The sequence below is a fragment of the Debaryomyces hansenii genome (assembly GCF_000006445.2).
Source record: "Debaryomyces hansenii CBS767 chromosome F complete sequence".
NCBI classification, from domain to species: domain Eukaryota; kingdom Fungi; phylum Ascomycota; class Pichiomycetes; order Serinales; family Debaryomycetaceae; genus Debaryomyces; species Debaryomyces hansenii.
The window spans coordinates 2,158,072-2,179,453 of record NC_006048.2 but is presented as its reverse complement, the minus strand read 5'-3'; the positions used below and the strand labels follow the sequence as shown (position 1 = coordinate 2,179,453).

General features: G+C 35.3%; 10 protein-coding genes across 10 annotated transcripts; 7 read left to right on the top strand and 3 right to left on the bottom strand. All coding sequences in view use genetic code 12, as the record gives it.

Moving 5' to 3' along the window:
- Positions 1–88: 88 nt before the first annotated feature.
- On the top strand, positions 89–1,432 carry DEHA2F26136g (DEHA2F26136p; the record flags this gene model as incomplete). Its single annotated transcript, XM_461476.1, has 1 exon — positions 89–1,432. The coding sequence occupies one exon, from the start codon at positions 89–91 to the stop codon at positions 1,430–1,432; it is 1,344 nt and encodes a 447-aa protein (XP_461476.2).
- Positions 1,433–1,643: 211 nt separating this feature from the next.
- On the bottom strand, positions 1,644–1,820 carry DEHA2F26114g (DEHA2F26114p; the record flags this gene model as incomplete). The annotated part of the gene is made up of 1 exon (XM_461475.1): positions 1,644–1,820. The coding sequence occupies one exon, from the start codon at positions 1,818–1,820 to the stop codon at positions 1,644–1,646; it is 177 nt and encodes a 58-aa protein (XP_461475.1).
- A 923-nt stretch (positions 1,821–2,743) lies between these two features.
- DEHA2F26092g (mitochondrial 54S ribosomal protein YmL3) lies at positions 2,744–3,838 on the top strand (the record flags this gene model as incomplete). Its single annotated transcript, XM_461474.1, has 1 exon — positions 2,744–3,838. The coding sequence occupies one exon, from the start codon at positions 2,744–2,746 to the stop codon at positions 3,836–3,838; it is 1,095 nt and encodes a 364-aa protein (XP_461474.2).
- A 686-nt stretch (positions 3,839–4,524) lies between these two features.
- DEHA2F26070g (DEHA2F26070p) lies at positions 4,525–6,924 on the top strand (the record flags this gene model as incomplete). The annotated part of the gene is made up of 1 exon (XM_461473.1): positions 4,525–6,924. The coding sequence occupies one exon, from the start codon at positions 4,525–4,527 to the stop codon at positions 6,922–6,924; it is 2,400 nt and encodes a 799-aa protein (XP_461473.1).
- Positions 6,925–8,570: 1,646 nt separating this feature from the next.
- DEHA2F26048g (DEHA2F26048p) lies at positions 8,571–11,435 on the bottom strand (the record flags this gene model as incomplete). The annotated part of the gene is made up of 1 exon (XM_461472.1): positions 8,571–11,435. The coding sequence occupies one exon, from the start codon at positions 11,433–11,435 to the stop codon at positions 8,571–8,573; it is 2,865 nt and encodes a 954-aa protein (XP_461472.2).
- A 1,245-nt stretch (positions 11,436–12,680) lies between these two features.
- DEHA2F26026g (DEHA2F26026p) lies at positions 12,681–13,943 on the top strand (the record flags this gene model as incomplete). The annotated part of the gene is made up of 1 exon (XM_461471.1): positions 12,681–13,943. One exon carries the CDS (start codon positions 12,681–12,683, stop codon positions 13,941–13,943), a length of 1,263 nt encoding a protein of 420 aa, XP_461471.1.
- A 215-nt stretch (positions 13,944–14,158) lies between these two features.
- Positions 14,159–14,653, top strand: DEHA2F26004g (DEHA2F26004p; the record flags this gene model as incomplete). The annotated part of the gene is made up of 1 exon (XM_461470.1): positions 14,159–14,653. The coding sequence occupies one exon, from the start codon at positions 14,159–14,161 to the stop codon at positions 14,651–14,653; it is 495 nt and encodes a 164-aa protein (XP_461470.1).
- A 391-nt stretch (positions 14,654–15,044) lies between these two features.
- Positions 15,045–16,343, top strand: DEHA2F25982g (DEHA2F25982p; the record flags this gene model as incomplete). The annotated part of the gene is made up of 1 exon (XM_461469.1): positions 15,045–16,343. One exon carries the CDS (start codon positions 15,045–15,047, stop codon positions 16,341–16,343), a length of 1,299 nt encoding a protein of 432 aa, XP_461469.2.
- Positions 16,344–16,377: 34 nt separating this feature from the next.
- DEHA2F25960g (DEHA2F25960p) lies at positions 16,378–17,859 on the bottom strand (the record flags this gene model as incomplete). The annotated part of the gene is made up of 1 exon (XM_461468.1): positions 16,378–17,859. The coding sequence occupies one exon, from the start codon at positions 17,857–17,859 to the stop codon at positions 16,378–16,380; it is 1,482 nt and encodes a 493-aa protein (XP_461468.2).
- Positions 17,860–18,701: 842 nt separating this feature from the next.
- Positions 18,702–21,296, top strand: DEHA2F25938g (DEHA2F25938p; the record flags this gene model as incomplete). Its single annotated transcript, XM_461467.1, has 1 exon — positions 18,702–21,296. One exon carries the CDS (start codon positions 18,702–18,704, stop codon positions 21,294–21,296), a length of 2,595 nt encoding a protein of 864 aa, XP_461467.2.
- Between the last annotated feature and the right edge of the window lie 86 nt (positions 21,297–21,382).

Sequence of the window (21,382 nt, the reverse complement as noted above, 5' to 3'; positions counted from 1 at the left end):
TCTTGCTCGGAAATAACTGAACAAGTAAACAGAAAAGAAACGGTTGTCTTACAATAAATTCAGTACTATTTCGTTCTTCAACTACAATATGGCTAACCAGTCAGAGGCTTCTGGAGTTCATTTCAATGACTTTGTTCCATTACCTTTCAGAATATTGTTCATAATACAGTTGGGTGTCTATTTATGGTACTCAATAATATACTTGTGCACATTCTATTCACGGCTCAATATCTTAGAATTATTGAATTTATCGTACTCGAGTCATAATTATACACAATTGGATCGACGCCTACCAAGTACAGGTGAGTATGAAACCACATTACCGGCAGAACGGATTGAAAATCAACTTTTATTAAAGGGAGTTTGGACTACCCTCCGATCCATAACTCTTTATAATTTTGTGGGATACTGTTTATACTTAGTGATTCAATTGAAATATGATGATCCTGAACAAGGAAAACAGAATGCAATAGTTTCATTCTTGTACAAGATGATTCCTGTTGTAGTGTTTTTGTACCTATTTTTCAAAGTTTTCTACCTGTCTGGGTCGAAGGCTAATGCCAAATCAGTTGGACAATACCGTGTCTATACAACTATAAAAAGAATTTTATTGGGAAGGATTAATTCAACTACAATGAGGACTAACGATATTTTAATATCGGATACTTTGACGTCCTACGGCAAAGTCATAAATGATTTTGGCTTATTTGTATGGGCCAACTACTACAAATCCGAAAGTCCATACAATATTAAACTCGAATTCATAATATTATGCATTCCTACATTCATTCGTATAAAGCAATGTTGGTATGAATACTCAAGTACTAAGAATTTGCTGCATTTCTTTAACATGACCAAGTATTCCACAGCCATCGGCCCTTTAATCATTAATTTATTAATTAAAATGACATTACAAACCTTATCTCCTGATAATAATGAACAACTCAAAGAAGATGAAGTATTGATCAGATTAACCAAACTTAATGCCTGGTGGTATTTCTGCTCGGTTTTAAATTCTACATACACGTTTATTTGGGACGTAAAAATGGATTGGGGCTTTGGATTATTTGATATCTTCTTTAAAGCGAACAAAATACGAAATTATACTCTTTTAAGGCCCTCTCATCAACTCATATACGGGAACATTTTTGGGTATTATTGCGTCATTTTAATTGACTTCATATTGAGATTTCTTTGGATTTTTAGGCTTTTTATTACAAACGAAGTGGAGAATCGCTTCATGGTTAATAAATTGGGTGCATTCTTATTTGGCTCCGATTCGTTTTCCTTGGGATATGTAGTGGTTGAAGTTCTAGAAATCCTCAGAAGATGGTTGTGGTGTTTTATCAAATTAGAGAGTGATTGGGTCAAATTGCAAGTGACCATCAACCCGGATATCGAAATGACAAATATAGACAAGAGAGATACATAATTATGAAATTTATTTATATAGACATAGATTTGTGTATTACTATACATTAACTCGAATATAATCATGCAAAATATAAAGATCTTAAAGATACAAATGAACATTGGTTGAATTAGACCATCTGGTATTCACCGTAGATTCTATATTCGTTTCTCCCTAAACCTCTCTTAATCTCCTCTTTCAACTTCTTCGTGACATTAAATGCTGTACGAATTTATTGGTTATCAAGCCATTTTTGACTTGAAGTTCTCCAGGCTAAATCAGCCTTTGGACTAATTCTGTTTTCACTTGCCCATTGATATTTCAAAGGTGATTTGATAAGGGCATATATAATGAAAACCGAGGACATGGTACCGATAGCGGCAATACTTAACTTAGGAGAATGAGCCATATCGATTATAATTTGCTAATGTATCTATCTGACTTCGTTAGTTTAGGTAGTATGTAATGCTTTTAATTCCAATTTGGTTGGTCGAAACGCAATTTTGGTAAAACCACGACCAAAATTACCATCACGTGATATAATGATTTTACGTCGTCGTCTGGATGGGCATCTCAGTGATTGGCATTTGAATGTCTATTAGGTGAAGTCGAGGTTAGGTGTTAGGGTTTGCTCTTATCTCTGTTGTGATATTCTATTTGTGGCTCCTGTCAAAAAATGTTGAATATATATATCAGGGAAAAAAAATTAGGTTATTCTAATCAATTGAACTATGAATGTGAATTACAGAAGTGAATATTGGAATTATGAACGTGAATCGAGCAACCGATCCATATAAAGCTACCCATCAAATTGAAGCATCGTTGCCAGCTAAATGAGCAAGATTATATGTAAACTTGAATTATAAATGTAGGTCGCAATACAGCATAACCCGTTCCGCCGGGGGGCTCCAAAAAAACCCCTTACAGTTGCTAAACTATACACATTATTAACTTGATTATACCGTATTATCTACGACGAATAATCTATTATTGTTTCCCCATTGTAATATGACTTACCGACTTGTTTCAAAGAGGTGAACTCGTTTTAAGTATACTCATAAATTTAGAAATCTTATACGAAACCGCTCCTGTAATTACCCAGATTAATACACACATACTAACTGGCACATACCTAGTTGAATATCTTTCTTGTTGAAAACCCATTTTGCAACTTCCCTAAGAGTAGTAAAATATCCTGGTACACGATTACCTAATCAGGAAATATGGTCACATGACATATGAATTTTTTCAAAAATCTTTCCATCAACAATACTAATGAAAAGTACAGAAAAACGAATACTCTTTTCAAGATAATAGATAGATATTGATATAATGTTAAGACTGGTCTCCAGGGTAAAGATACCACACATTGCATTAGGTCGCCGCGTTCTTACGTCGTCGTACCACACATCACGCATAGATAAATCCCTTAAAACCGAATATGATTCGATTAGAGACTATGGAAGTTACAAGAATACCATATTTACGCACAGATTACCAGAATCAACCGCGCAACAATCACCACCATTAGTTGCATTACACTCAAGATTGAATCTTCCATCATCATTTACGTTGTCAACCTTATCACAAGCCTTAAATTTGAAGAAATACGACGGATTGGCCAATAATTTTGGGTTAAACACTTTGGGTAAAACCTTGTTATCGTACTATGTATCAGAGCATTTGTTAGTTAAATATCCAAGATTGCCAATGCCGATCCATAATGTTGCCGTAGATTCGTACATGGGACTGAATGCGTTATTCGACATTGGAAAAATTTGGGGTATTCAGGTCGACACCACATCCAAGTTAGAAAAATACTTATCCCAAGAACCAGAATTCATGCAGTACGGTAAGTTGAGATTCATCTCCGAAGAGTTTAAAAATGAAGTTAAGGAATCGGGAGTTTTTGAATTGTCTGAAGAAGAAATTGCTTCTATTAACAAAGAAAACAATACGTATTTATCTAAAGAGACCGAAGCATATGCATCTGCTGTTAGATCGATTATCGGTGGATTATATACTCATGCAGGTGAAGACGTCACTAAGCAATTTATTCACGATCATATCTTGTCCAGAAAATTACCTCTCGATCAAATGTTTCAATTTAGCAAACCAACCAGAGAATTGGTAAGATTGTGTGAAAAATTAAATTTCACCGAACCAGTCGAAATCAGATTAATTGCCGAGACCGGTAGATTATCAAGTCATGCTATTTACGTTGCTGGTGCCTTCAGTGGTGTTGAAAAATTGGGTGAAGGTGTTGGATCTTCTTTGCAAGAAGCCAAGACAAGAGCTGTGGTAAATGCTTTAATGTCCTACTACTTATACTCGCCAGTGTCTGAAGATGGTAGTGAAGTCAAATTACCAAGTGACAAAAACTACAAATTCGAGGGTATTGTTGGTATTGGTGATGTCGCTATCTAAGTATAAAAATTGTATATATCTGTAAATAGATTTAGTATGTCTTTTTCTTCCATTCTTTAAAGTTCTTATTTAATTACGTCGTTAATAAATACAGTATTAAAACACCTGTTATCATATTCAAATCTAATTCATTACTGCTTAATTTTTGTGCGTTATTGCAAAAAGTTCCATATTTTGTGAAAAGTTCCCTATTGAATATTGTACAGATATATAAATTACAATATAATATAAAACTATAAAAACTTCGTATTGTATTAACTACATGTAGATGCAAAATGATCGCTTATTGTGGTATTTAGTTCACCAAAATGCTACGGAGGGAATGTAGTCGACTCCGATAATTATTGCAAAATAATTTTGCATCAACGGCTATCTTCATCGCTTCTCCTAACTTTTATAGAAAATGTGGAAGGAATATAAAACGAAGGCATATCCAATGACAAATTGAATCATATTAATGCCTAAAAGATCGCTCGTACAGTTTAGATCAACGATAAATTTTACCGTAAGATAAAGTAATTGAATTAATATTAAATCTCATCGTGGTACAAAACCGAGTCAAAAAAAGATGAACTTTTCGAATTATCAATAAATTTTGATAATTAATTTCGTACAACAACGTGAATAAAATATTCTTTCTTTCACTACTTAGAATATATTCTCGAAGAAAGAACTGAAACTGAACAATGTCATCTCAAGGTAATTTAAATATCCTTATCATCGGTAACGGTGGTAGAGAACATGCAATTACTTGGAGATTAGCCCAATCACCTACTGTTAAGCAAATATATGTTGCTCCTGGTAATGGTGGTACTGCCATTAGTGATAAGGTCACTAATGTTCCTGAATTGTCGGGATCTCCAAAGCATTTCGATGGTTTACAAAAATTTGCTGTTGAACATGACATTAATTTGGTTATTCCAGGCCCTGAACAACCCTTAGTTGATGGAATTACTTCCATATTCACCAAGGTTGGTATTCCAGTTTTCGGTCCCTCAGCAAAGGCTGCATTGATGGAAGGCTCAAAAGCTTTTTCTAAGGTTTTTATGGACAAGCACAATATTCCAACTGCTAGATTTAAGAATTTCACTTCATTTGAAGAAGCCAAAAAGCACGTTGAAACAATTGACTACAAAATGGTCTTAAAGGCTGATGGTATTGCTGGTGGTAAGGGTGTTTTAATCCCTGAAACCAAGGAAGAAGCTTTGGTTGGTTTAGACGAGATCATGGTTAACAAGAACTTCGGTAGTGCTGGGGATGAAATTGTCATCGAAGAATACTTGGAAGGTGATGAATTATCTATATTAACCATTAGTGATGGTTACTCTTTCTTCAATTTACCAGCCGCACAAGATCACAAGAGAATTGGTGATGGTGATAAAGGTTTGAACACTGGTGGTATGGGAGCATACGCTCCAGCTCCAATTGCTACTCCCGAAGTTTTAAGAAAAATTGATGAACAGGTTATTAAGCCTACTATTGATGGTATGAGAAAGGATGGTTTCCCAATGTGTGGTGTTCTTTTCACTGGTATTATGTTAAGTCCAACTAAAGAACCAAAGGTTTTAGAATATAATGTTAGATTTGGTGACCCAGAAACTCAAACTGTTTTACCATTGTTATCTGATGATACCGATTTAGCAGAAGTTATGTTGGCCAGTGCTGAACATAGATTAGATTCTGTTACCATTAAGACTAAGCCAAATATGTTTTCAACTACAGTTGTTATGGCTGCTGGTGGTTATCCAGATGCTTACAACAAGGGGGATGAAATTACCATAAAGGAACCGTTACCAGAAGATACGTTTATTTTCCATGCAGGCACTGATAAAAAGGATGGTAAAATAGTCACTTCTGGTGGCCGGGTTATCGCTTCCACTGCTATTGCACGCGATTTAAGAGAATCTGTTGACAAAGCTTACGCCGGTGTGGAGAAAGTTTCTTTTGAGAAGAAATATAACCGTAAGGATATTGCTCATAGGGCCTTTCGTGATGCGGAAAAGGCGTCTAATAAGAAGGGAGTTACTTATGCTGAGGCAGGTGTCTCGGTTGATAATGGTAATCTCTTAGTGGAACAAATTAAAGCTAAGGTTAAGTCCACTGCTAGATCTGGAGCCGATTCAGACATCGGTGGATTTGGTGGATTGTTCGACTTAAAGAAAGCCGGGTACAATGTCGATGACACATTATTGGTTGCAGCTACTGACGGTGTCGGTACTAAATTGAGAGTTGCCCAAATTATGGAGATCCACAACACTGTCGGTATTGATTTAGTTGCCATGAATGTTAACGATTTAGTCGTCCAAGGTGCTGAGCCATTAATTTTCTTGGATTATTTTGCTACAGGAAAGTTAGATATCAAGATTGCTGCTGACTTCGTGAGTGGTGTCGCTGATGGTTGTATCCAGGCTGGATGTGCCTTAGTTGGTGGTGAAACTTCCGAAATGCCAGGTATGTATGATGAAGGCCATTATGATACCAACGGTACTTCTGTTGGGGCTGTTTCCAAATCAAGCATTTTACCAAAATTAGACCAAATGGGTGAAGGCAATGTATTGATTGGTTTAAAGTCTGACGGGGTCCATTCCAATGGATTCTCGTTAGTTCGTCACATAATTGAATCCTCCGAAGAATTCAACTATAAGTCTATTGCACCATGGTCCAAGAACGGAAAGACTATTGGTGAAGAACTTTTAGTTCCAACAAGGATCTATGTTAAGCAATTACTCTCTTCTTTAAGCGAAGGTTTGTTGCTTGGTTTGGCCCACATCACTGGGGGTGGTCTTGTTGAAAACATCCCAAGAGCATTACCAAAAAACTTGCAAGCTAAGGTTGACTTGAGCAAATGGGAAGTTCCAGAAATTTTCAAGTGGTTCGGTAAGCAAGGTAACGTTCCATTCGAAGATTTGTTGAAAACCTTCAATGTAGGTATTGGTATGGTATTAATTGCTAAGTCTGAAAACGTCGATAAAATCATCGCTAACCTTACCAAGGCAGGCGAAGACCCTGTTATTATTGGTCAATTAATAGAAAAGGCCGAGAACGCACCTGCCTGTGTTGTCGATAACGTTAATGGTTTATATTAAGTGTTATTTGATAAGTTGTATAATAATTATGTTTCTTTAGTTGATAATTCATGTTGAATGAATATTACTGTAACTCAATCTGATCGCAAATGCCGATTATTGATAAACAAATGCAGAGAACGATTTCCACTGCATTTTTTGTAATAATTTATGACTCTATGCCATGTCACCTTTTCTACTCTTCCCATTACTTTTTAATGGAATATGTCAAATCTGTGACATCCATGAGCTATAAGTGCTGGCCATACCTGAATACCTGGGACTCAAATGGCTTGTTCTTATGTAGTGGCTTGTTTGCATTGTTTATGTAATCATACTCATCGATATTCTCGATTTGGTAAACGGTTGGAATATCGAGCTATTGTTCTGAAATCGGTTGCAACGTCAATCGGCGAGAATAGCAAATTTACATTGACTTAAAAAATTTAGTATTAAATTATATGATTAAGTCGATATAGGAGTATATCGAGTAGCGCATGGCATTTAGTATATAGAAATCAATTTTTCAAGAAAGTGTAAAATAGTGACATGTGAATCAGAGTAAGCACACAAAATATGACCATTAATTTTGAAAGATTTATGTATTCTATTCTTATGAATGACATGTATGAAACATTAATCAGTTGACAGTAGATTTACTGTAATTGGAGTATTGAGCCAGTAAAATCATTCCAATAAGCAGCAGCTGGAAAAAATGTAAGTATGGAATATGTAAAACATAAGAATAAAATGATAATGGAAATGAAAAGCTCGAAAAACAACGAGCTTCTTATAGTATACAAATGCAAATAAAGATAGCAAATCATTTCTAACAGTGTATTTACTGTAGTGTTGCCATACATATGGGATCAGTGTATGATACAGACCTCTATTCATCCGCTAGTTCAACCTTCATTTCTTCTAAGATGTCGGTGGTTCTGAGCTGTCTCTGGTCAGCGATCATGGTAACCAACCCAAGAGCAATATCTTTTAACTCATTGTACTTCTTTAATTGCGAAATGTGCTTCTTCACTATAGCTTCTGGATCCTGGTTTGTGCTGGAATATGTTAGTATGTCTGTTTGCAATTTTTCTGCATCTCAAAAATTTACTTACTCTAACTCGCTGATGAGAGCGGAACACTGGTTTTTGATATCTTCTAACCGTTGTTCCTTTAGTACCACCCGTTGTTGGACATTCAGATCGGTATTTGTAGCTGCTGGTGCTCTGGTGGTAGTTGATGTGCTATTGTTATTATTTGACGAATTATTATTCACCACTGAAGATGCTGGTGATGATTGAGGGGCATTGCTTGGTAGATCTGTTGCAGTTACTGACTTAAACATCTTGCTAGTAATTTCTTGACCTAAACTCAACTCTAAAAACAATTCCACAGTATTTCTATGTATAGACAAGAAGATGGATTAGTATATTATTTATATATCTTTAGGAAATGTAAGATAACGTTAATAACTTGTTACAAGTACTATAAAACCGTTTATGAAAAGAAATTGTCGCTTAGCTTTCGCACACAAAAACTTTTTTATTAAATGCTTTATGTAAGCATGGATGATAATAGAAGGTATATGATATCCAATCCTAATAGGAAATAATACCGATTTCAATATGTTGAAATAGAAATAATGTGCTCGTATGTATATTTTGAATCTATATATTTTCAGAATCCATTCTATTTTTAATTTCATCAAGCTTGACTTGTACTATTTTGACGATCTCTTTGATCTCCTGGTTTGAATACCGTTGTAGATTATGTTCGGGTGCTTCTTGGCTGAATATGTTAAGGGCTCCATCGCTTTTATCATTGACCCACTTCCAAATGGCGACCTCGTTCTGTAATTTGGATTGTTTGTTTTGGAAATGAGATTCGACCGAAGGAATAACGAAATACTTGTCATCGTTGATTTTAATTTTAGACACTACCGAGTCTTGTGAAATGATTTGTAGATTAGAGGCGTTGAAAGGGTCTCTGGACTTGTGGTGGAAAAGATAGTTGTACACCTCGACGAAAAAAAGAAGCCCGATGGAGAGGATAATGATCCCCGAGACAAGATCTCCGACATAGGGAATGCTGATAGTCTTTCCAACGGCTTCAACAAACAGTTCTAATTTCTCAAGAGTGGTCTTTTCTGGTTCAGGAGCCTCCTCAGGGGGAGGCTTGCGGATAGTTTCAGACTTCTTTCTCTTTCTCTTCTTCTTATCCGACTTGGCTGCTCCGCCAGTGTCCCCAGATCTTACGATGAGATTAATCGAGTCGATCATGGTCTTCATGGACTCTTTTTGCCCGTCAATACTCCCCTTTTCGACTGCTCCCTTGATCCACGATCTACCGCTCCACTCGACCACCGTCACACTATATATTCTGGTGGAATTATTCTCAGCCCAGCTAAGGAAAATTTTGGTTTTAACTTGAAAGGAGTTACCACTGGGCACATCGGGAGTAGTGGTAATTTGTTCAACAAGAATATACTTATCTGTGTCAAATTCGATCAACCTATCTTTAATTACACATTTCGTTTTTTTGGGTCCAATTGGTCCGTTCAAAGGCTTAGTATATGTGTAGTTTCTCTCCTTAGAATCCGTTGATAATTCAGTAATATCGTCATCACTTATATCGTAATTCTTTTGGTCCTTCAATATCTTTATAAAGTTCGAATTATCTGAACCAAACAAGATTAAAAATATTACGCCTAAAGGTGCTTTGATGACGTCGTCTGATATAAATGTTTCATCAGATCCTTTTGAGTAGTCTATATCAGTTGGCGTGTGTGTCATTGGTCCTACCACTGGTAGGCCATGGAAACCATCAGATGATCTATTGCCATCAGCTTGTTCCCCATTATTACCATCGCCCGGGGAGTTCGAGTTGACTACTTCAATATCATCTCCATCAGTTCTGTTAGCTAGGAAATTATCTAAGGAACTAGCTTCGCTTTGAGAAACAACAATGCTCGAATCATCATCATCGTTATCCCCACTAATTCCACCATTTTTCATACGCGATCCATTAGGTAATGAGTCCTCGTCGTTTCCCATACTCTCGCTTGAATCAATTTTATCATTTTTCTTTTTATCCGTAATGCTATTAGACTCACCACTGTCGCCTAATAATACTCCATGCCAAACGTTAGTTATCAAGGCAAATGTTGAGTCTCTTGATAAGAAAGTTGCAAAGACATATTTATGATATAAAGTCCTAATGATCATACCGTTTGGAAATAATACAGCCGTGGATTTTTTTTCAATTTGAATGACTTCTTGCAATGGGATTATGATGTTTGTAACCCATCCTAGAATATTCGAATTAAAACAGATATAATGTTCTGACAAATACATCCTGCCCTGAACTAATATATCTTTTGACAAAGCGCAGCCGAACTCATCAATTAATTTTTCGTTAGGCGGTATACGCTTAAATATTTGGTGAAATTCCTTATTCCTTTTTTCACCAGCAGGCCTTATTGCCGATGTATCGAGTAACTCATCCAAATCCTCTTCTGAATTGACAGATCCATTATCATCACTTTCAGAATCATTAGGATTATCATCAGAATCTTCAACATCAGTACTTTTCGTTTTATTCCCAGGAGATTTTACTCTTTCTAGGCTGGTGCCATTGCTAATAGATTTTCTGCGAACCTTCTTATTTTCATTATTACCACTTATAGCTAATTGATTAGATAAGGGGATTTCTCTATTGACAATGTCTGACGACTGATTTCTCTTTACCTCTTGTGGAATAAGGTTTTCATTAGATTGTGATGGAGTTGTCGCCTTTTTTGCAGATGGACCATCGTCAAAATCATCTAACTTCAAATTCCCAGTTCCTAAAGTAGTTATAGGTGAATCTCTCACGGTTTCAAAATGAACATTGGAAAGCGAATTAGAAGTGTGGTTAGGTACTTCTTCAGAATCTCTGGGGTTATCAAGATCAGTTTGCGAATCACTTTTCGATGATTTCGATTTTGATATAGAAGAAGACGAAGTATTCTTACCAAATGCTGCAGGTTTCAATAAAAAATCCAACTTATGACTGAACGATGTATTTTTCTCGTCGCCTTCATCAATTGTCAATTCGTTTGTCTTTGGAGGTTTGTTATCAATTGATGAACCAATCATATTGGCTGCATTGTGTGCCGCATTGAATATGGATGACAATATTCCATTAGAATCATTGTGGGAATGATGGTTTTCCTCCGGCAAGTTGGATACGCTTCTTTCATTAGTTGCTACGGATGTTCTGGCCTCTAATTCGGAATGTTCCAGTTCATGACGTGATGGAGTGATTTCTATGGGGATATTATGCGATGATGCTAATGATGTAGAATGTGAATGTGGAATAGATACTAATGAGTCTGCCCGAGCTCTTCCCGTAGGAGTATACGAACTTGTTCTGTTCGCTGAAGCTGATGTAGATCTAGCTCTCGAAGCTCTTGTAACAGAAGTATCCTTTCTTCTTTGTTCCTTCCTGGGAAAATCATCTTTCGATGATTTCTTGCTTCTAAGCTTGACCATAAAAATCAATGGCAACTACTGTAGTATCTTCTTAGTGTATTAATAGACTGGGTATTTAAGTCCGTGTTCTTCCTGAAACTTCAAAACCCGCGAACCTAGGGGATTTCAAGAAAAATCTGCCGATAAGAATTATATTGTTGAAGAAACCAAATCGGATCAAGAAAAACCAAATAACCGATAGCTTTGTACTAGAAATATAGGTATGAGTGCTATGATCAAATGATTTGACTTAATGTCTACAATCTTGCACTTGGCTTTAGTAGGTTTCGCAAACATCATACTACAATCTTGCATTTGGCTTTAGTAGGTTTCGCAAACATCATATTATAGCACTGAAGCACTCGAGTTGAAGACTGCCCTGATGAATATTCCGTTCCTCGTTATTTGCACATACTGGGTATTCAGTGGTGGACTGGCTATAATTGCATATATGTAGGATTACGTTAGTATGCTATCTCCGTATCGTGTAGATTAGGCCATATTTATTGTTTACTTCAATGATGTTACCTCGCATTTATGATAGTACTAATTACAGTGGCTAATTTTAAGAACTAATCGAATCAATAACTACAATTGAAACTTCTCATGTAATATAATTTCTCAATTCAAATAATTGATTGAATAATTTTCAAGATTTACAATCATTCATGCAAGAACAGGAGCCATTAAATGAGTCCAATACATATTATACGGAGACAATGTTAGAACGATATAAGAAGAAGAAGAACGTGATAATATCTTGTTGATCTTGATTCATGTCCATTGTTGAAGGGTCCCTCAAACAATTGTTGCAAAATGGGTGTAAACGAGGCAATCGCTTCCGAGATAGAAGCCGTCAAAACTACTGTATGTTCTACTTTAATACGATACCCAGTCTCAGTCATACACAAAGGGTTACAAGATGATCTTTATATAACATTATAAGCATGCAATAATCTTATTATCATCATTATTCAATATTATTTCCACCGTCATATAGCTATAAGTACTGGGATTGTCATTCGCAATTAAGTTCTAAAACCCAAAGACTAATATCATTCGTCAAACTCTTCAACAACAAACAGAACCATCTGATCATATACTATTTAAGTACCTATTTATTAGCCTTAGTCTGGTAAGTCACTTTTGTGTAATTTTGCCCCACTAATCATATGAACCTTGTTCCCTCGGTCGATGTCAATCAATACAAAACTAATAAGGACTTCCAACGTATTTAAATTCTCTAAACAAGCAAAACTACTAAGCATGCCTATCTTCTCGAGTTTGAATAGCTTTTTGAGACGCCATAAGAAGAAGTTGATAGTGACAGCAACTTTGACGTTCTCGGCATACTTTTTGGTTAATCAATTTATTATCAAGAAGTTAAAGAACTTCCAAAACTCGTTGAGACAAGAATTGTTTGTTAAGGAGCAAATAAAACGAAGATTTGTTCAAACTCAAAATGACTGCTATTTAACCATATTGGCATTACTTCCTGTGTTGACTCAGCCAATTATAAACCATTTACCTATTGAATTAATTACCCAGGCATTAAAATTGAAAAAGACCAATTCGAATCCCACACCTCAAGAGATATCCGATTCATTATTGACTACTGATAACTTAACTATGCACCAAAATACAAACGATTCTAGTGACTTATCGCATTATATGAGTTTATCGAAGACCGAATTATGGAAGTTATTGAAGATCAAGACATTGACCAGAACATTAACTTTGATGTATTCGATATCTGGCTTGTTGTTATTAACGAGACTCCAATTGAATATTTTGGCCAGAAGATCATATTTGGAGAGTGCAATCATATTAGCAGGTGGTAAGGTCAATGATACTGAGACCTCTCAGGATTATTTTATTGAACAATCTTATTTATCATTGAGTTGGTGGTTATTAAACAAGGGCTGGTTGAAGATAAGTGATTTAGTTGAAAAGGTAGTTACTGAAAAGTTTAACACTATCAATGCTAGAACTGAGTTATCTATTAATAAGTTCGATGACCTTTTGTGTGAAATGGTCAATGAGTTGTCTACTAACCATAATCAAGAAATTTTGAATGCAGTTTTCCCAATCAGTTACGATAATTTGATAGAGAGTTTATTAAACACAAACCCTGAATTAATTAAAGAATTAGACATAGAAGACTCGATTATGCTAAAATTAATCAATGAAACTACATATCTAGTAAGCAACGAGGCATTCGGAGACATATTGATAAATATGGTAGACAGCTGTAAATCGACGTTAATCGAGAACTTGTTATTAAGTTTGGATCCAGAGAACGCATACACTAACCAAGAGAAGGTGATTGATATTTCAAACATAAAACAATTTAAATTGGCAAACTTATTGGCTCAGTTAAGTATCCAATGTGGTGTTTTATGTGATAATAATAACTTGATGAATGATACTTTCAGTAACGAATTATCAGGTAATATCTACATGAATAATTTGAATGAAATCGAGAGTTTAGATGAGTTTAGTGCATCGATTTATTCAAATTTTGAGTAACGTTTTTGTATATTATTAATAAATTTAGTACCTTAATGACCTCTTCACATCGTTCAACTTTCATATAGTATTAATCATCTTGTGCTAATATTTACGGAATATATGATAGTATACCCTTTAGTATGATCGCGCGCACGACTCCAGGACCTAGCACATAATAGAACATTCATTATCTACTTACATTATAAATCATCGATAACACCATTTAGTTTAATATGTCACAGCCAAAAGTTATCATAATCTCCTCTGACGATGAGAAATTTCCAGTCGATGTCAAAATAGCTGAGAAGTCTATTTTGATTAAGAAGATGATTGAAGATTTGAATCCTGACGGATTGGAAGAAGATTTCGAAATTCCAACACCAAATGTAAGATCAACCGTCTTGTCTAAGGTATTAGAGTGGTGTACCCACCATAAAAACTCTGTGTTTCCAGACGATGATGATGAGGATGCAAGAAAATCAGCCCCAGTTGATGAATGGGATAAGAATTTCTTGAAGGTTGATCAAGAAATGTTATACGAAATAATCTTGGCCGCTAACTACTTAAACATCCGTCCCCTTTTAGACTCGGGCTGCAAGATAGTTGCTGAGATGATCAGAGGCAAATCACCAGAAGAATTGAGAAGAACTTTCAATATTGTCAATGATTTCAGTCCAGAGGAAGAGGCCGCTATAAAAAGGGAGAATGAATGGGCCGAAGACCGTTAGGTATAATTACTGTTATTACAGCGTAATATATGTTTACTTATGTTACACCTTCTATATAGTTTTTCTAATTTAATATTGTGGCTTTAGCTTTTGAATATTCTTTGTAGGGATTGGGTGTTATACTGATTAAATTATTGAATTGTTGAGTTCTGGATAACTCTCCAAGCTTATAATACATCAAAGACTAGCAACATACCGCCGTTTTGCTTTCTTATTATCCCATAGCATGGTCTATACGGTAGGTCTGGTAGTAGGAATTAGAAATTGTAGTTACACACTACCATCTCTATTATCGCAAAAAAATAAGTTGAACTTATGTAGAGCGACATACCCGTAAAGAAGGTTATATAATTAGTCCCGTAACTTAACTAAAAGTGTACTCACTTCATTCATGGCTCTGTCAGAAAATTTAAATGAATTTAAAGAATCACATATATCGAATTTGGCTCATTCGTCGATCGAAGAATTAACGAATTTTGAAGATGATATATCCAAACAATTCAACTCACTTTCCAAGGAATACCTAAATTCTAGAGTCGCCAGGATTAATCACTTGATTAATTCTATAAACTACTTTATCTCGAAACTTGCGGAGGACGAGACCGAATGGCTGGAGGTTTTTAGTACACAAACAGAAACTATCAATAATATCAAAACCAATACTGAAGATTTGATATTGTCGAGCAAGACAGGTTCCGTTAATGATATCTGCGATACGCTAGATGAATATGAAGACACGCTAAAATACTTATTTCAAAATATCAGATCACCGTTAAGCTTTCTCGGAAATTATAAAGTCAATATTCTGTCGAGAGGTGATGTAGCAAACAAAGCCCGCCAGTTACCGTTCGAGGGACAATTTGACAACGTAATAAGGCCCTATGGGAATGATTTAAAAAGTATTTTAGGCGAAAGTCATTATAATCATTTGTTATTGGAGTCTAATACTAGGGCAAATTCGACAATAATTTGGAAGCAATACCAGAGTGACTTAGTTGCATACAAGAATAAATTAATAAATGAAACTTATGAACAACTAAATGACTTATATAAAGAACATCACAATGTGAACAAAGGAGAGCTAAATAATAAGAATAAGGAACAATACTATAGATCGGTTATTTCTCCAACCGATTTGAAACGAAGCTATGATACTGCGAATAGAGACCCGGCTGTTTCGAATAATCATGACAATTATTACGATTCGAATAATTCATATTTTAAGAAAAACAAAATAGAATTGACAAATGAAAAATATAGGATTTTATCACAGCTAGAAAGGTTTGAAAGAAGCCAAGCAGCCCATGCAAATACTTCTAATATAAGTTATAAGCTAAATTCTTGTTCGGGATTGAGCGATAACGAGATTGTCAATGACATACATTTGTTGAGAAATTCTATAGCAAATAAGTCGATCATTAATGAGGAGGAACCGGACATTATCGAACCACAGACAGACACCAATGAGGAGGACCAAGAAATAACTGAAGAATCCTTGAAACAGAAGTACAAACAATTACTTAGTATGTCATCAGATACAGTATCACACCCAAAGCCTAAATCTCTTAGATCTATCTTGGCAGATTCTAGTCCGCCACTTTTAGCTACGGGCCTCCCTAAATTAAACATTCCTGAACTACCACCGCTTGAAGCGTTTCCAAAACTACAAAACAAAAGCGAAGAAGTTTGAGATATATTTTATATATCGAATCAATATATACTATTTATTCTTTCTCTAATAAAATACTTGCATTTTTTAATTCAGCTTCATTAATTGTTGAATCCAATGAGTCAATTAACGACTTTTTCGCTTTATTAGAAACATTCGATAAAATAAATCTATCATCTTTACTCAAACCATATTCATCATCGCTATTTGCTACAATATACTTTAGCCATTGATAGACAGTTAATACAGTATCTTCATCGAGGTCAAATTTATGGATGAGTCTCTTTCCATTTGGAAAACGAATCTGTATACGAGTGACCGAATTTCCAGCACTTGGTTCTTCGTGGTCAAGCGTCTGTATGCTTGAGAACTTGTCTCCTTCCTCAGGAACAGAATTGTTATCTGAAGCACCCATTTCGTTTGTTTCATCTACCTCAATAGCATCATCAGAGGTTGTACCACCAGTTTGGCTATCAATAATTGATTGTTTCATTGCAAATTCAATTTGTTGTTCTTCCGATAATGCATCAGGATCAAATTTAGCTTCATGGTTAATAATTGGATTATTTGAATTAGGTAACAACGAGAATTTATCTAAAAACTGATCCACTTCCTCTAACCAGGTATCAGCTTCAGGTATCTCACCATCTGTCCATTTGAAGACTCTTTCACCCGTTAATGGATCCAAAATAGAAATATGAGGATATTTATCAATTGAATAAAAGTTTTTATAATTTGTACCATTTGGCGAATCATGTTGATACTGCAAAAATATAAAGTGATCACGGACAACATTCTTGATCTTCAGTTGAGACCAAAAGTCTCTATTTAAAACCTGGCAGGTGAACTCGGATGAATCTTGGATATTTATTAAAATCCATTTTTTCAGGCGTCTTCCCTCAGTCTTCGCTGCATCTAAATCAATCTTAGACATTATATCAAATGGTGGTTTGAATAAGTTGGCTAGTCTTCTTTGTGTAGATGTTAATTCACTCATTCTGTCATTTCTATTCATTCTTCTCCTTGAACGAGGCCTTTCTCTATCGTTTTCAACCACTTCTCCATCATTATCTAATACCATTACTTCATCATCATCATCTTCTTCTTCATCATCATCATCGTCGGGTAATTCTTCAAACCGATCAAAATGGAACTCATCTCCTTCACCATCATATCTTTGGTTGAAAACACCAACCCTGCCCGCGCCAAATATATCTCCTGGTCTGCTAATATGAGGTGATGGCGTAAATCCCCCGCCGAAAGAATCGACCAACGTCTCATGTCTATGAATATTTGTATCTGCTTCTCTAACGTCCGATCCTTCATTTCCATACGCTTCTTGTTGAAGCCTCTGTGCCAATTCTTCATCGTCTCCATGAGATGCATTCTGACCAGAAGCATTAGCTGGCGGGTTCGATTCCATGTATAGGGTAACTGCATACTCTAAATCATTATTGGTGATTTCCAAATACTGTTTGGCGGTTGATTCATCTTCTATTCCTGTAACTGCTAAAAATGTGCTAACTAGCTCATCCATTCTACGATTTTCTTTTGCTGATAATCTAGTAATCTAAATCTATCCTAGGTTACTGATGGATCTTTGCTATAGAGAATCATAAATGGCAAAATGTCGCATTAGTTGATGAAGATGCGCGACATAATTGGATAGAAGTTTTTGTTTAGAGTGGGGAGCAAATTGATGATAAAACTGATTGATTCGGGTATAAGTTCTTTTTATTAGTTTGATAATAATTATTGTGATTACGGATATATTTAACGAAGTTTGATATTAAATACATCGTAATAGTTGTTGAGGAATTTTTGGTTAAGTTTTATTGGATAAATTGAACTAACCATCGTTATTTGAAGTAAGCGGCTAACCAATTTTGATTGATCAGGCCCCGAGCATATATATATTACAATAGATTCCATTAAGTATACTTGGACATTAATTGATCAAAGCGTACTTCATAAAATATTGTTATAGCATAATAACCGTGCTGATCTTGCATTTCCCTGCCATATTTTCATATTCCTTATAGTATAGTTTGAAATACTTTATGTTGATTTAGGATCCGTTTGAACTTTATCATATAAATCATTTGCATTTTATATATCCGAAAGCACTAATTACCATTTTTATTTTGAAATCTGTGCTAAACCTACCGGTGGATTGTTAGAGATTTTTTTGCATTAGTTGCTGTTTTTTTATTTTTGGTTAATTGCATATTTACATCCCCTAGAAGATCCAGGACTGTTTGGATTCTGTATTAGGTTAATTGATTTTCATCTGTTTTTATATTATTTGTTCGATACAACATTTGGTTTGGCTGTGTGATACATATTTTTTTAAGGATTTAGGGCATAACTTTCTTTGGAATGGACGAGTACGAGAAATACGATAACGGTAATCTTTTAAGAAGCCGGTATGAAAAAGTTGCAAATATCAGTAAAGGCTCATATGGTTTAGTATCACTTGCTAAGGATAAAAAGCTAAATGATAAACTAGTGGCGGTAAAATTTATATATCCATTGGATTATAATACCGAGGATAAGTCCAACGAGAAAGAAAACGGACGTGCAAGCTCTTCGCCTGCAAGATATCGTTCAGTTGTCAATGCTGAAACAGAACGTAAAAACTCAATTTTGAAGACATTGTACGAAGAGGCTGCCAAAGAAATTTCAATTCACAAGATTTTAGGAGTCCATGATAATGTCACATCTTTATATGATCATTTTGACTCATGTCTAATATTGGAATATTGTTCCAGAGGCGATTTATATGAGGCCATTCAAAGTGGTGATGGCCCTACGACCTCTCAAGATATTAAAGATGCTTTCCTCCAGGTTTTAAGCGCCTTAGATTATTGCCATTCTAAGAATGTTTTTCATAGAGATTTAAAACCTGAGAACATTTTGATTGGTGAAGATTGGTCAATTAAGTTATGTGACTGGGGTCTTGCAACAACAACACGTAATATCACGAATAAGAACGAATTTGATATTGGTTCGGAAAGATATATGGCACCTGAATTATTTGATGAATCAATTGACCACTATGATGCCTCGAAAATTGACTTATGGTCGATTGGAATTATTCTATTGACTTTAGTATTCCATAAGAATCCGTTTCAGGTAGCGAATTATTCAGATAAGCGATTTGTTCAATTTGCTAGCAACAGAGAGGCATTATTCGATATTTTTTCTACAATGAGTGGTGAGATGTTTTCAGTGACGAGATACTGTCTTAATATTGATCCTAGTAATCGTGATTTGCAGAACTTGCAGAATGAATTGACCGCATTAAAGTATTTTACAATTGACGAAGAGTACTGGGCAAGTGATTATGAAGATGAGAATTTAGAGGAAGCTGATATTGATGAGGATGATGCTGACGATGACGATGACAATGACGATGACGATGAGGATGAATACTTTGATGATGGCGTAGATGATTACTATACTCATGAAGAAGCGAAGAAAAATGTTTCTGTATCTCTCTCACCAACTAAATCAATACCGTTAATCACGACCACTGATGTTGAAAGTAAGTCAATTAATTGTTTAAAACCTGAGACAGATTCTACGACAGAGAGCGATACCGTGAATTCAAGGGCAATTGAATTAAAAGATGAACCAGCAATGCCGCATAATCATAGAGCGGATGCATTGTTATCCTCTAGTACAAACATGAAGCCAATTCCAATATCGGATGGCAATATTAAGTTTATTCGGAATACCCGTAAACCTTTCAATGTTGCGTCGTACAACCAATCGGCTATCAATAGTCATCATAAACCAAATAATAATTACAATTCATTTAATAATGGTAATGTATTTAATAATAGGTTCAATCGGGAAGATTTCTTTACCCCTAAATCTGTGTTTAATCATTATATGGACAAATATGGCGAACAAAGATTCAATAACACTGGAAAGTACCAACACCCTCATCATCAGAATAAGTATAATAATCGAAGTGACTGGAAAAGAAATGGTAATAAGCGTCGCACATGGAAAAGAAATTATAAGACAAGCAATTCAACGCAAAACAAGAGTCGTAATTTTTATCATAATAATAATTATAATAATGAGAATGATAGTTATAATCACTACTATTCCAACTATAGCGATAGAAGGAAATCACATCTGTTTTATCCATCCAAATCAAGGAAGAATAACACTACAGGAGATTTACTTGCAAATTCTTTTCATGCTCTTAGTCACCAGCATAATTCTACTTCTGTTAATTCATCTACTTCAGGAAAATATATTCCTCCTTACTTACGGTCGCCTCAGTGCATGAAGTCACCGGATATAGGGCCATTAGTTGAAGAGATTGACAATCTAGATTTGAATCATGATGATGAAGAAGTTTTCCATTTAGATGCTGATTTTGAATTTGGAAATACTAGAAATAATGAATCACGAATTCCAAGCAACAAGTCACTGCAAGCGGCTAATGGTGATGTAAGTTTTAAGAAGCCGAATTTCAAAGTACCAACTTATACAATTCCAAATGTTGTTTCTGATAACCCAGTATCTGGTCATGGTAGTTTTAGGACTAACAATTCCACCTACATTCATAAAGGTACAACATATCGTGGAAGTGGAAATAACACAAGACGTAACTCCACGATTGCACCGAATAGCACAAGACCTATATCTATGGGTAGTAATGCTTTAAGTGATATTGCACCTACATTATCATCATCATATTCAACCAGTGGCAAGTATATTCCTCCATTTCGAAGAAGTTCACATGGGCCAATTGGAATTGGGTTACCACAGAATCTGCAAACTATCAATGGAAAGGTCAAGAATCATTATATTCCTAATATTCAAGATAAGCGAAAGATTCCGGGCGATGAAAAGAATCCGAATAATTTTTTAAGCCAAGTGAATGAAAACAGAATTGGCTCGTCTTCTGTCCCCTCTGATAAAACAGATTGGTTTTTGTCGAGAAAGGAGTAGAAAGGTATTGAATTTGCATAAGTGCCGTTTCTCAGGCTTTTTTTTACGTTTTTCTTACGAAATATATGGGTTCAATTTAATTTTTT